Below are 12,791 nucleotides of genomic sequence, written 5' to 3'. Positions count from 1 at the left end.
TCCCTGTATTTATTTTTGTAATTATTTTTTAGCTTTTCTAAAAGAGTGATCATTTAAATAAAATAAAAAACTATATCTGCATCAGGTTTTGACTGTTTCTTTTACACTAAGCATGACTGATTTGATTGTTCTCTTTATATTTGTTTATTTATAGAATATGCTACGAAGGCCGGATGATGCGGAAAATGGAGCTGCATGGTCCATCTCTTCAGAATCCTCTGATGATTCCTCAAGCCCTCAGCTATCCAGCAGTGCCCGACAAGCTCCAAAATACATTGTTCAACCAGAGGTCCAAGCTTTTCCTCCAGATATAGAGATAGCCTTTTCTAAGCGAGAAGAGACGCCCGATGCGAAGGCAGATGCTGTCAGCCAACAAAACACTGAAGAAACCGTGAAAGAAAATGTGGCAGTAACTGTGGCATCTGTAGCCAATGGACATGTGCCGTATTCAAGAACACTAAGCCATATCAGTGAAGTCAGCTTTGATGCTGGGATTTCAGATCTGCAGGAACAAGAAGTGCCTCAGATCGTGCTGACATTGGACCCCGATATCCCTATAGAGTCCACTGCTCCTTCATTGACATGTGAGGAACCAGAAAAACCAACTATTACTCAGGAACTTAACACAGCCATATTGGACACTATACCTGAACCTGACCTTGAGCAGGATGCTGTCTGTGTGGAGAAATCCTCCCAAATGTTGTCACAGGAAACCACTTCCACCATTGTGGATGAACCTAGGAATGTATTGGATGAATCAGGTGCACTACTGAATGACAATCATCAACTCGTGATTCAGACTTCCCCCATTTGTTTTCACGGTTTAGAGACTGTTCAGGAAGAACAAGAGAATCCAACTGTACAAGTAATAACCTCTGAAACGATAAAACAGAAACCTGTGGATGTTGGTTTAGAAGAGGCAATGAGTTCTCTGAGCTCATCTCTGGATGACTACCGAGGCCAGTTCCCTGAACTCCAAGCCCTTGAGCGGGAAATCAAACATCTGGAAGAGATTCTCTTGGTGAGATCTTATTTTAACGTGATTATTTAGATTGGATTAAGATGAGGTTTACAAATGCAGATTTGCACAGCATTTTGTTTAACCCATGCAAAGTACCGGTAGATTTATTTTAATGCCTTCCTCGGTTAGGACACGTAAAATATACTGCTAGCACAAACAAACATTTGTAAAATGAAGCTTTGGCATTTGCAATGGCTTAGTGTTAGGGTGTTTATGGTCCGCCTTGGGTCCTATGGGAGAAAAGCACTTTATAGATGTGTTGCAGTGTTGTTCATCAATCATCATGACTCACTCAGAGACAAATCTGTTACATTCTGACACCATATGATGTCTTCATAGCTTCAGAAGGATGGATTTATCATTTTCTTTTACAGATAAATAACTGATGCTGGTTTTGGTTGTTAACAGGGTCATCTCTTGACATTGAAGGAAAGCAATAAACTGGCCATATAGTAATAAATAAGAAGGAAGCTCTTGCCCATTTACTTTTGTAAAGAAGACCTAAACTTTTCTACAGGCGTGAAGGAAAACACAGAAAAAACTCACCCTGATTGTATTTAGAGCTAACAGGCTTTCTAAAGGTGGCCATACACTGATAGATTTGCAGCAGTTTCAAACATCAGATAGATTTCTGTCAGATGCCTGTCAAGTCGAATCTGACAGGAATCTATCTGATGTGTGCCACACACTAGGAACAGATTTCCAATAGATTTCAGAATGCAGTCTATTGGAAATCGATCTAAATGCATTATTGGACCATTAGATCCAATGCAACTCTATGGGCCATCAATCTGCTGCCAGCAGCAGATCGACCTAGATTTTCCATCCAGTCAGATATATCAAATCGAAATCGTCCGCAGATCAATTGGCTAAATCGATAGAATCTATTTATGATCGATCAAATCTATAGAATTGATCGATTGATGGCTGAAATCGACCAGTGTATGGGCCCCTTAATTCTCCCTTATCTAGAAGTAATAAATAACTGCAATTTGATCTGTCAGCTCTGTCTGATCTGTGCTGGTTCAGACAGGCTATATGTAAACACAGGAGGTTAACCCTGTATGTGCTTCCATGACACCAGAAAGTAACTACAAAGCAGCATCCCTGAGGAGGTCTGTAAGCCGTAACAAAGAAATGTTTTTTTCTGTAAAAGATGATATGCTGTTGCTCATCTTTAAGAGCCGAGAGGAAGTCCTGGGTTTAGGTCCACTTTAAAGTACCACTATCACAAAAAGCTTCAATTTTAAATTCTATGTAAGTATATACAGATAAGAAGTACATATCTTCCAGAGTAAAATGAGTCATAAATTATTTTTCTCCTATGTTGTTGTCACTTACATACAGTAAGTAGTAGAAATCTGACAGAACCGACAGGTTTTTGACTAGCCCATCTCCTCATGGAGGATTCTCAGGGTTTTCTTTATTTTTAAAAGCACTTAGTTAATGGCAATTGCTCCGTCCAAATGGCAAAAAAAAAGTGTACGGGGAGTACGGAGCCTGGCCAGCATTTATCTTTATAAATCTTTTTGCCTTTATAAAGAATAAAAGCTATGCTGAGAATCCCCTTGGGAGAGATGGACTAGCCCAAAATCTGTTGGTTATGTCCGATTTCTACTACTTACTGCAAGTGACAGCAACATAGGATAAAAGTAATTTATGACTCATTTTAATCTGGAAGAAACATGCTACTTATTCCTTTAAGCTTCCCTGTTACTTGATTTTTTTAATTGCTGAATGGCTTAACCACTTAACGACCGCCCCCAGCCGATGGGCGGCGGCAAAGACCGGTCCCAAACGACCGCAATACGCCCATCGGCGGGGGCGGCTGCGGGAGTGGCTATGCGGCGATCGCGTCATTCGTGACGCGATCAGCCGCCGGGGACTGGCTCCGCCCCCCGTTCGCCGTAACCCGCCGGCCGTTCGGAAGCGCCGGCGGGTTACTGGCATCCGGATCGCCGCTGCAACAGTGTATAATAGGCTTTGTAATGTATACAAAGCCTATTATACTGGCTGCCTCCTGCCCTGGTGGTCCCAGTGTCCGAGGGACCACCAGGGCAGGCTGCAGCCACCCTAGTCTGCACCCAAGCACACTGATTTCCCCCCCCCTGCCCCCTGATCGCCCACAGCACCCCTCAGACCCCCCCCTGCCCACCCCCCAGACCACTGTTTGCACCCAGTCACCCCCCTAATCACCCATCAATCACTCCCTGTCACTATCTGTCAACGCTATTTTTTTTTTAAGTCCCTAATCTGCCCCCTACTCCCTCCTGATCACCCCCCCACCCCTCAGATTCTCCCCAGACCCCCCCCCAGACCCCCCCCCCCGTGTACTGTATGCATCTATCCCCCCTGATCACCTGTCAATCACCTGTCAATCACCTGTCAATCACCTGTCAATCACCTGTCAATCACCCCCTGTCACTGCCACCCATCAATCAGCCCCTGATCTGCCCCTTGCGGGCAATCTGATCACCCCCCCACACCAATAGATCGCCCGCAGATCCGACATCAGATCACCTCCCAAATCCATTGTTTACATCTATTCTCTCCTCTAAACACCCACTAATTACCCATCAATCACCCCCTATCACCACCTGTCACTGTTACCCATCAGATTAGACCCTAATCTGCCCCTTGCGGGCACCCAATCACCTGCCCACACGCTCAGATTGCCCTCAGACCCCCCCCCCCTTATCAATTCGCCCGTGCAATATTTACATCTGTTCTCCCCTGTAATAACCCACTGATTACCTGTCAATCACCCATCAATCACCCCCTGTCACTGCCACCCATCAATCACCCCCTGTCACTGCCACCCATCAATCAGCCCCTAACCTGCCCCTTGCGGGCAATCTGATCACCCACCCACACCAATAGATCGCCCGCAGATCCGACATCAGATCACCTCCCAAATCCATTGTTTACATCTATTCTCTCCTCTAAACACCCACTAATTACCCATCAATCACCCCCTATCACCACCTGTCACTGTTACCCATCAGATTAGACCCTAATCTGCCCCTTGCGGGCACCCAATCACCTGCCCACACGCTCAGATTGCCCTCAGACCCCCCCCCCTTATCAATTCGCCCGTGCAATATTTACATCTGTTCTCCCCTGTAATAACCCACTGATTACCTGTCAATCACCCATCAATCACCCCCTGTCACTGCCACCCATCAATCACCCCCTGTCACTGCCACCCATCAATCAGCCCCTAACCTCTCCCTTGCGGGCAATCTGATCACCCACCCACACCAATAGATCGCCCGCAGATCCGACATCAGATCACCTCCCAAATCCATTGTTTACATCTATTCTCTCCTCTAAACACCCACTAATTACCCATCAATCACCCCCTATCACCACCTGTCACTGTTACCCATCAGATTAGACCCTAATCTGCCCCTTGCGGGCACCCAATCACCCGCCCACACCTCAGAACGCCCTCAGACCCCAGCCCTGATCACCTCGCCAGTGCATTGCTTGCATCTATTTCCCCCCTCTAATCACACCTTGAGACACCCATCAATCACCTCCTGTCACCCCCTAGCACACCTACCCATCAGATCAGGCCCTAATTTGCCCCGTGTGGGCTCCTGATCACTCGGCCAAACCCTCAGATCCCCCTCAGACCCCCTTCCGATCACCTCCCCAGTGCATTGATTGCATCTATTTTCCCCTCTAACCGCCCCCTGAGACACCCATCAATCACCTCCTGTCACCCCCCTAGCACTCCTATCCATCAGATCAGGCCCAATACATCCTGTCATCTAAGAGGCCACCCTGCTTATGACCGATTCCACAAAATTTGCCCCCTCATAGACCACCTGTCATCAAAATTTGCAGATGCTTATACCCCTGAACAGTCATTTTGAGAAATTTGGTTTCCAGACTACTCACAGTTTTGGGCCCGTAAAATGCCAGGGCAGTATAGGAACCCCACAAGTGACCCCATTTTAGAAAGAAGACACCCCAAGGTATTCTGTTAGGTGTATGATGAGTTCATAGAATATTTTATTTTTTGTCAAAAGTTAGCGGAAATTGGATTGTTATTGTTTTTTTCACAAAGTGTCATTTTTCACTAACTTGTGAGAAAAAATAAAATCTTCTATGAACTCACCATACCCCTAACGGAATACCTTGGGGTGTCTTCTTTCTAAAATGGGGTCACTTGTGGGGTTCCTATACTGCCCTGGCATTTTAGGGGCCCTAAACCGTGAGGAGTAGTCTAGAAAACAAATGCCTCAAAATGACCTGTGAATAGGACGTTGGGCCCCTTAGCGCACCTAGGCTGCAAAAAAGTGTCACACATGTGGTATCGCCATACTCAGGAGAAGTAGTATAATGTGTTTTGTGGTGTATTTTTACACATACCCATGCTGGGTGGGAGAAATCTCTCTGTAAATGGACAATTGTGTGTAAAACAAATAAAAAAATGTGTCATTTACAGAGATATTTCTCCCACCCAGCATGGTTATATGTAAAAATACACCACAAAACACATTATACTACTTCTTCTGAGTACGGCGATACCACATGTGTGACACTTTTTTGCAGCCTAACTGTGCTAAGGGGCCCAAAGTCCAATGAGTACCTTTAGGATTTCACAGGTCATTTTGAGACATTTGGGTTCAAGACTACTCCTCACGGTTTAGGGCCCCTAAAATGCCAGGGCAGTATAGGAACCCCACAAGTGACCCCATTTTAGAAAGAAGACACCCCAAGGTATTCTTTTAGGTGTATGATGAGTTCATAGAAGATTTTATTTTTTGTCACAAGTTAGCGGAAATTGATATGTATTGTTTTTTTTTTCACAAAGTGTCATTTTCCGCTAACTTGTGACAAAAAAAAAATCTTCTATGAACTCACCATACTCCTAACAGAATACCTTGGGGTGTCTTCTTTCTAAAATGGGGTCACTTGTGGGGTTCCTATACTGCCCTGGCATTTTAGGGGCCCTAAACCGTGAGGAGTAGTCTAGAATCCAAATGCCTCAAAATGACCTGTGAATAGGACGTTAGGCCCCTTAGCGCACCTAGGTTGCAAAAAAGTGTCACACATGTGGTATCGCCGTACTCAGAAGAAGTAGTATAATGTGTTTTGGGGTGTATTTTTATACATACCCATGCTGGGTGGGAGAAATCTCTCTGTAAATGGACAATTGTGTGTAAAAAAAATCAAATAATTGTCATTTACAGAGATATTTCTCCCACCCAGCATGGGTATGTGTAAAAATACACCCCAAAACACATTATACTACTTCTCCTGAGTACGGCGGTACCACATGTGTGGCACTTTTTTGCACCCTAAGTGCGCTAAGGGGCCCAAAGTCCAATGAGAACCTTTAGGATTTCACAGGTCATTTTGCCACATTTGGTTTCAAGACTACTCCTCACGGTTTAGGGCCCCTAAAATGCCAGGGCAGTATAGGAACCCCACAAATGACTCCATTTTAGAAAGAAGACACCCCAAGGTATTCCGTTAGGAGAATGGCGAGTTCATAGAAGATTTTATTTTTTGTCACAAGTTAGCGGAAAATGACACTTTGTGAAAAAAAACAATTAAAATCAATTTCCGCTAACTTGTGACAAAAAAAAAAAATCTTCTATGAACTCACCATACATCTAACGGAATACCTTGGGGTGTCTTCTTTCTAAAATGGGGTAATTTGTGGGGTTCCTATACTGTCCTGGCATTTTAGGGGCCCTAAACCGTGAGGAGTAGTCTTGAAACGAAATTTCTCAAAATGACCTGTGAAATCCTAAAGGTACTCATTGGACTTTGGGCCCCTTAGCGCAGTTAGGGTGCAAAAAAGTGCCACACATGTGGTATCGCCGTACTCAGGAGAAGTAGTATAATGTGTTTTGGGGTGTATTTTTCCACATACCCATGCTGAGTGGGAGAAATATCTCTATAAATAGACAATTGTGTGTAAAAAAAATAAAAAAATTGTCATTTACGGAGATATTTCTCCCACCCAGCATGTGTATGTGTAAAAATACACCCCAAAACACATTATACTACTTTTCCTGAGTACGGCAATACCACATGTGTGGCACTTTTTTGCGGCCTAACTGCGCTAAGGGGCCCAAAGTCCAATGAGCATCTTTAGGCTTTACAGGGGTGCTTACAATTAGGCACCCCCCAAATGCCAGGACAGTAAACACACCCCACAAATGACCCCATTCTGGAAAGTAGACACTTCAAGGTATTCAGAGAGGAGCATAGTGAGTCCGTGGCAGATTTCATTTTTTTTTGTCGCAAGTTAGAAGAAATGGAAACTTTTTTTTTTTTTTTTTTTTTGTCACAAACTGTCATTTTCCGCTAACTTGTGACAAAAAATAAAATCTTCTATGAACTCACCATGCCTCTCACTGAATACTTTGGGATGTCTTCTTTCCAAAATGGGGTCATTTGGGGGGTATTTGTACTATCCTGGAATTTTAGCCCCTCATGAAACATGACAGGTGCGCAGAAAAGTCAGAGATGCTTGAAAATGGGAAAATTCACTTTTGGCACCATAGTTTGTAAACGCTATAACTTTTACCCAATCCAATAAATATACACTGAATGTTTTTTTTTTTATCAAAGACATGTAGCAGAATAACTTTCGCGCTCAAATGTATAGGAAATTTTACTTTATTTGAAAAATGTCAGCACAGAAAGTTAAAAAAGTCATTTTTTTGACAAAATTCATGTCTTTTTTGATGAATATAATAAAAAGTAAAACTCGCAGCAGCAATCAAATAGCATCAAAAGAAAGCTGTATTAGTGACAAGAAAAGGAGGTAAAATTCATTTAGGTGGTAGGTTGTATGACCGAGCAATAAACCGTGAAAGCTGCAGTGGTCTGAATGGAGAAAAAGGCTCTGGTCCTTAAGGGGCGAAAAGACTGTGGTCCCGAAGTGGTTAATTGACCTACAGAATAGTCCAGATCACTTCACTTTTACTTTTCATGTCTGCTCTAGTTTCTGTAACTACTGAAAACCTAGACTTGCTGTAACCTTTGGTGATGGACCGTTCACCACATGCCATTTCAGTTGGCTTTGCATTGGGTTTGCGCAGAGATTAGGGTAGAGTGTTAGAATGTATGTATTGTTTGGACTAGAGTTATGTTAAGGCTAGTGCACATGGACAGATCTGCAGCAGATGTTGCATACAGTGATAGTTTTGATTGATTTCCTGATCTGCAGTAGATTGGACGGGAATGCCGTATTAACATACATGCATGTACAATGGCTCTGCCATCCATTCCATCATTAGATCTTTCACACATGTACACAGCTTGTTCTGATTGATTGATATATACGGTATCTTGCAGTTGTACAACAACCGCTCATACACTCAGTGATTGATTTTGTTTATGATTAATCTGCAGCATAATTTGCTTCCACTTTTTACATCATCTGATAGGGATCATTCATCAGAGTGGAAGTAAATGGACGCTGATGTGTAGACTATATTATTATTAAGTAGGCCTAATGCCCATTTAAAAACGGGCGCTAGGCTTTCCTCATAAGCCACGCCCCCCCCCCCCCCCCCCCCCTGCCGGATCGTGCTCCCCGCTGCGCACGCACGGCAGCACTCCCCAACCGCCGCCCGCTCTCTGTCCCCGTCCTCCTCCTGTCAACTACACATGCGCAGTAGCCGAAAACCCACGTAAACACAGCCAGTTAGGGATTATTGTATAGGATTGTATTTATATAGTGCCAGCATATTACTCAGCCCTGTACAATAAATACTTTTACAAATATTGACATTACAGGTGACCGTCAACAGACAATAAATAATAAGGTACACCATGCCAGCTGATGCACTGGAGTAATAGTCTCAGTAATTCAGGTTCACTTTACTCTGTGTGCTTCTGTTTAGGGTAGGCCTAGTAAAAGTTTACTATTAAATTACTCTCAAACGGTATTTAATGCATTAGGGTCAGGTAACAGGTCAAGGTTAATATACAAGAACAGGTGGACATTAACGGTGCAATTTTTAGCAGCCAATCATATTTTAAGTCATTAAGTTACGGACTCTTACGATCATATATAAACTAGCAGTGATTCGATCTATGAAGAAATCTGCCACACGATCAGCCATTTTTGGGGAATCGATAATGCGATCGATCAGGATTGGTTGAGCCCAGCAGCTTCTCTGTTTTCCTATAGTACAATCTGAATAATTTAAGTGAAATGTCTATGCTAAAAATTGTACTGTTAATGGTCTTTAACTTTAGTTTAAAAATACTTTTATGCAAGGCTGTGGAGTCGGTACAAAAATCATCCAACTCCATACTCCTCAGTTTATGGAACCTCCGACTCCAGGTACCTAAACATTGCTCCGACTCCACAGCCCTGCTTTCATAATTGAACAACTAAAACTACATTGGTTGTTCATCAGAAACATGTGAGTACGCCCGTACAAGGTACACTTCCGGGTCCCTCTGCAAGTTAAAATCCTGGGCCTCCCTATCTTGGGCCCAGTACTGGAGTACTACCTGTACACCTGTGATGTGAAACTGACTCAGGGCAATTGCTCTAATTTAACTTCAGCTTTCTTTCCATCTGTTCAGATAAATTTGCTTATTTATCACATTTTGGATGTTGTAATAATTTGAGATATAGCTGCAGCAGGCCTGGATTTACATCACAGGAGCCTATAGGCACAGATGTCCCGTCTCCTTAGACTTCACCCTTAATGAACCGACAAACCCCCACCGAACTGCACCACATGTGTGCTGGCTGTCCCAGCTGTCACCTCTCCTCTACTTACCCTGTCCATCATAGGTAGCTACAGGTGACCCTTAGCATTAGGTAGCCAGAGCTATCCTCAGTATTCTGTAGCTAAAGGTGCCCCCAATTATTAGGTAACTAGAGGTGTCCCCGACTGAATGGAGATCTGGTCAGTGGAATGCCGAGAGCCGAGTAGCCTCTCATTTACACTCTACTCAGGACTCTGCATAGTTAAGAGAGCAGGGAGGCGCTTGCAGAGGGGACAGAGCTGCCTTTCTATCATCAGGTGCAGGGGCAAACCCAGCATTTTTAAGGGGGGGGGGGAATTCCTGAAAGGTCTTCCTCAGCGACGCACATTACAGTATAATAATATGGTAGGACATCCATCATGCTGGGTACACATAATGCAATTTCCTGTCCGACTGACAGGATTATTTCCTAAATGTCCGATCTGCTCCCGATCGACAACAGGATCAATTAGGAGCAGTTTGGATACAGATACTAATGAGGACAGCCGACATTGGTAATGAAATGTAAAGTGAAACATTCCCACAGCAGGGGCACAGGGCTGTGCTCATACCTAACTCTGTTAAGTTCCCCAGAGCAGCTCCATGCTCTGTGCACACGCTGCTGCTACATCCAAAGTCAACTGTAGCAGGGAAAGAAAGGGGGCAGTGCTGTGAGCGGGAGGATACCTGCAGATATTCTGGTGTCTCAACTTGTGCCTGTCCCCAGACACTGCACCAGCCCTGGTCTGAGGGGGATTCTGGGCAGCTGTAATCCCCCTCCCTGTGTTTGCCTATGCAGTGCTTGTAGGCACGAGCCTACAGTGCTTTATGGTAAATCCAGCCCTGAGCTGCAGAAAAGTAAATTGTTTTAATATTTAGGTTGTGCTCAACTGTATCTGTTTTGGCTATCATGCTAGACTGGCTCCCGATGCGGAAGTGACGCGAATGGGAGCGGAAGTGATGCGTAGCCACATCGGCTACCGTTCACAAATGGAAACGGGCCCTAAATGAGAAAAGCTGGTGGGACTTCCAAGTCCATTGAGCTTCAGACACCACGTGCAGGCAAACCACAGAACTGAAGCACTTTGTCCACATGCTGGAGAATGCCACCTGCTGGTGGGCGGTGGAAGCCCATCTGAGTCCATACCACACTGCCACCTAGCATTTATACAAGCAAGCGAGGTGCTGTTCACTTTTGGGATAGGTACCTTAGCTGTTTAGCTTATGAACTTTAATTATTTACATACAGTATACCATTTTTTCTGCTGCTGCTCATAAATCATATTAGAAGTGATCATTCATTTTTGCTTTGTGTCATGCACAGCTTATCCAACAGTCTTTGTAGTGGAATGTGTCGCCTGTTGGACTATTACAGCCAGTGTTTGTGAATGTACATTACAACCTACCGGTATTTGGTTGATAAAACAAATGCGCTTATGCCATGAACTTGACTTGATGTACATACTGCACAGTGTAATTAAAGTGTAAGTGTCCAGCATAAAATCAAAAATCAATTCTTTATTTTTATCTGATAAACAAGTAATAAGGATTCTAACCAGGCAATCCAAAAGTTAAAATCACGATTACTTTTCTTGTTGATAAATGATCATTCCCCAGTTTACCTGACTCTTATTTGGTACACACAAAATTTGGTACACAAAAAGGAAGTTGCAGGGCATGCTGGGTTGTCCTTTTTTGCTTCTCTACTTTCCCCTCAGCCTTGATGTCATTCCCTCCCTTACTCTGAGTAAGGGTGGAAATGACATCAGGATTGGCTTCAAAATAGCCACAGTTAAAATGGGAAATGCTAAGAAGGATTTTCTCCTTTTTTTTTTTTTTTTTTTTTTTTTGACTGTAGGAAAATCACTAAAATCGAAAAATATGGACTGTGCAATACATACGTTATGTAAGTAGAGCAATTATTTATCTACTTATATATGTGTTTTTTTTCTGAGATAGTATGGCTGACAACTCCTCTTTAACAAACCAGTTGATCTCTTATAAGGATGTTGTCTGAGCAAACGTGGCAAATAACTGCTTCCTTCTGATTCTGACAGCAGAGGAAAGGACTCTTCCGGAGCAGAGCATCCAGCATAAGCTTAACTGTGGAAAACGCTCTGGAGAGCTTCGACTTCCTGAACTCCACATCCGACATTGAAGATTCTGAGTGCTCAGAAGAAGGTGGACAGAATGACAGGCAAGGCCTCAATTCTTTCTCTGAGCAATGGATTTCTATGTGTGTGTTTCACTTTTCAGTTGCTGCTGGGAAATGTCATACTCCGTACTTGCAATATGAAGTGTCCACCCCCATATCCTGCTGTCTGTCGTTCCGCTTGTGTGCCCAGTATGTAAATAAGTTGGACGTTTAGTTCGGTTGGCTGTGAGGATATACAGGTTGTGTCAACGGGTTGTTGTGCCATTGGTCATATGTCGTTGGGTTGGCTTGCACAGTGTTGGACATGTGTATGAGCCTTAAAGGGAACCTTAACTAAGAAAAAACAAAACATGAGTTTCACTTACCTGGGGCATCTACCAGCCCCCTGCAGCCATCCTGTGCCCTCGCAGTCACTCATGGCTCCTCTGATCCCCCACTGCCAGCTAGTTTCGTTTTTGCCGACTGGGAGTCGGCCGGCTGCCATGCGTAAATTTTTTACGCATTCCCGCTGGTGCAGAAAGCTATCGCGGACATTAACAAGTAAATTTTTACGTGTTGCAATGCGTATATTTGTACGCATTACACCCGTAACGCGTAAAATGTACTTGTTCATGTCAGTGATAGCTTTCTGCACCAGTGGGAATGCGTAAAAAATTTACGCATGGCAGCCGGCCGACTCCCAGTCGGCAAAAACGAAACTAAACTAGCTGGCAGCGGGGGAACGGAGGAGCCATGAGTGACTGCGAGGACACAGGATGGCTGCAGGGGGCTGGTAGATGCCCCAGGTAAGTGAAACTCATGTTTTGTTTTTTCTTAGTTAAGGTTCCCTTTAACGCTCATACACACGTCCAACAATGTGCAAGCCAACCCAACGAC

General features: G+C 44.0%; 1 protein-coding gene across 8 annotated transcripts in view; it reads left to right on the top strand.

The window, feature by feature from the left end:
• RIPOR1 (RHO family interacting cell polarization regulator 1) overlaps positions 1-12,791 on the top strand; it is a 220,626-nt gene that overhangs the window by 163,827 nt on the left and 44,008 nt on the right. For 7 of the 8 annotated variants that reach the window (XM_068260733.1, XM_068260726.1, XM_068260732.1 and 4 more), the window contains 2 exons: positions 155-1,021; positions 11,818-11,957. In XM_068260733.1, the coding sequence (XP_068116834.1) occupies positions 155-1,021; positions 11,818-11,957 (1,007 nt within the window). The remainder of the gene's footprint in view (positions 1-154; positions 1,022-11,817; positions 11,958-12,791) is intronic. The other variant, XM_068260727.1, reaches the window with a different exon arrangement.

This window comes from Hyperolius riggenbachi, chromosome 11 (genome assembly GCF_040937935.1).
Source record: "Hyperolius riggenbachi isolate aHypRig1 chromosome 11, aHypRig1.pri, whole genome shotgun sequence".
In the NCBI taxonomy this organism is placed as follows: Eukaryota; Metazoa; Chordata; class Amphibia; order Anura; family Hyperoliidae; genus Hyperolius; species Hyperolius riggenbachi.
This window is presented reverse-complemented; position numbering and strand designations above follow the sequence as displayed.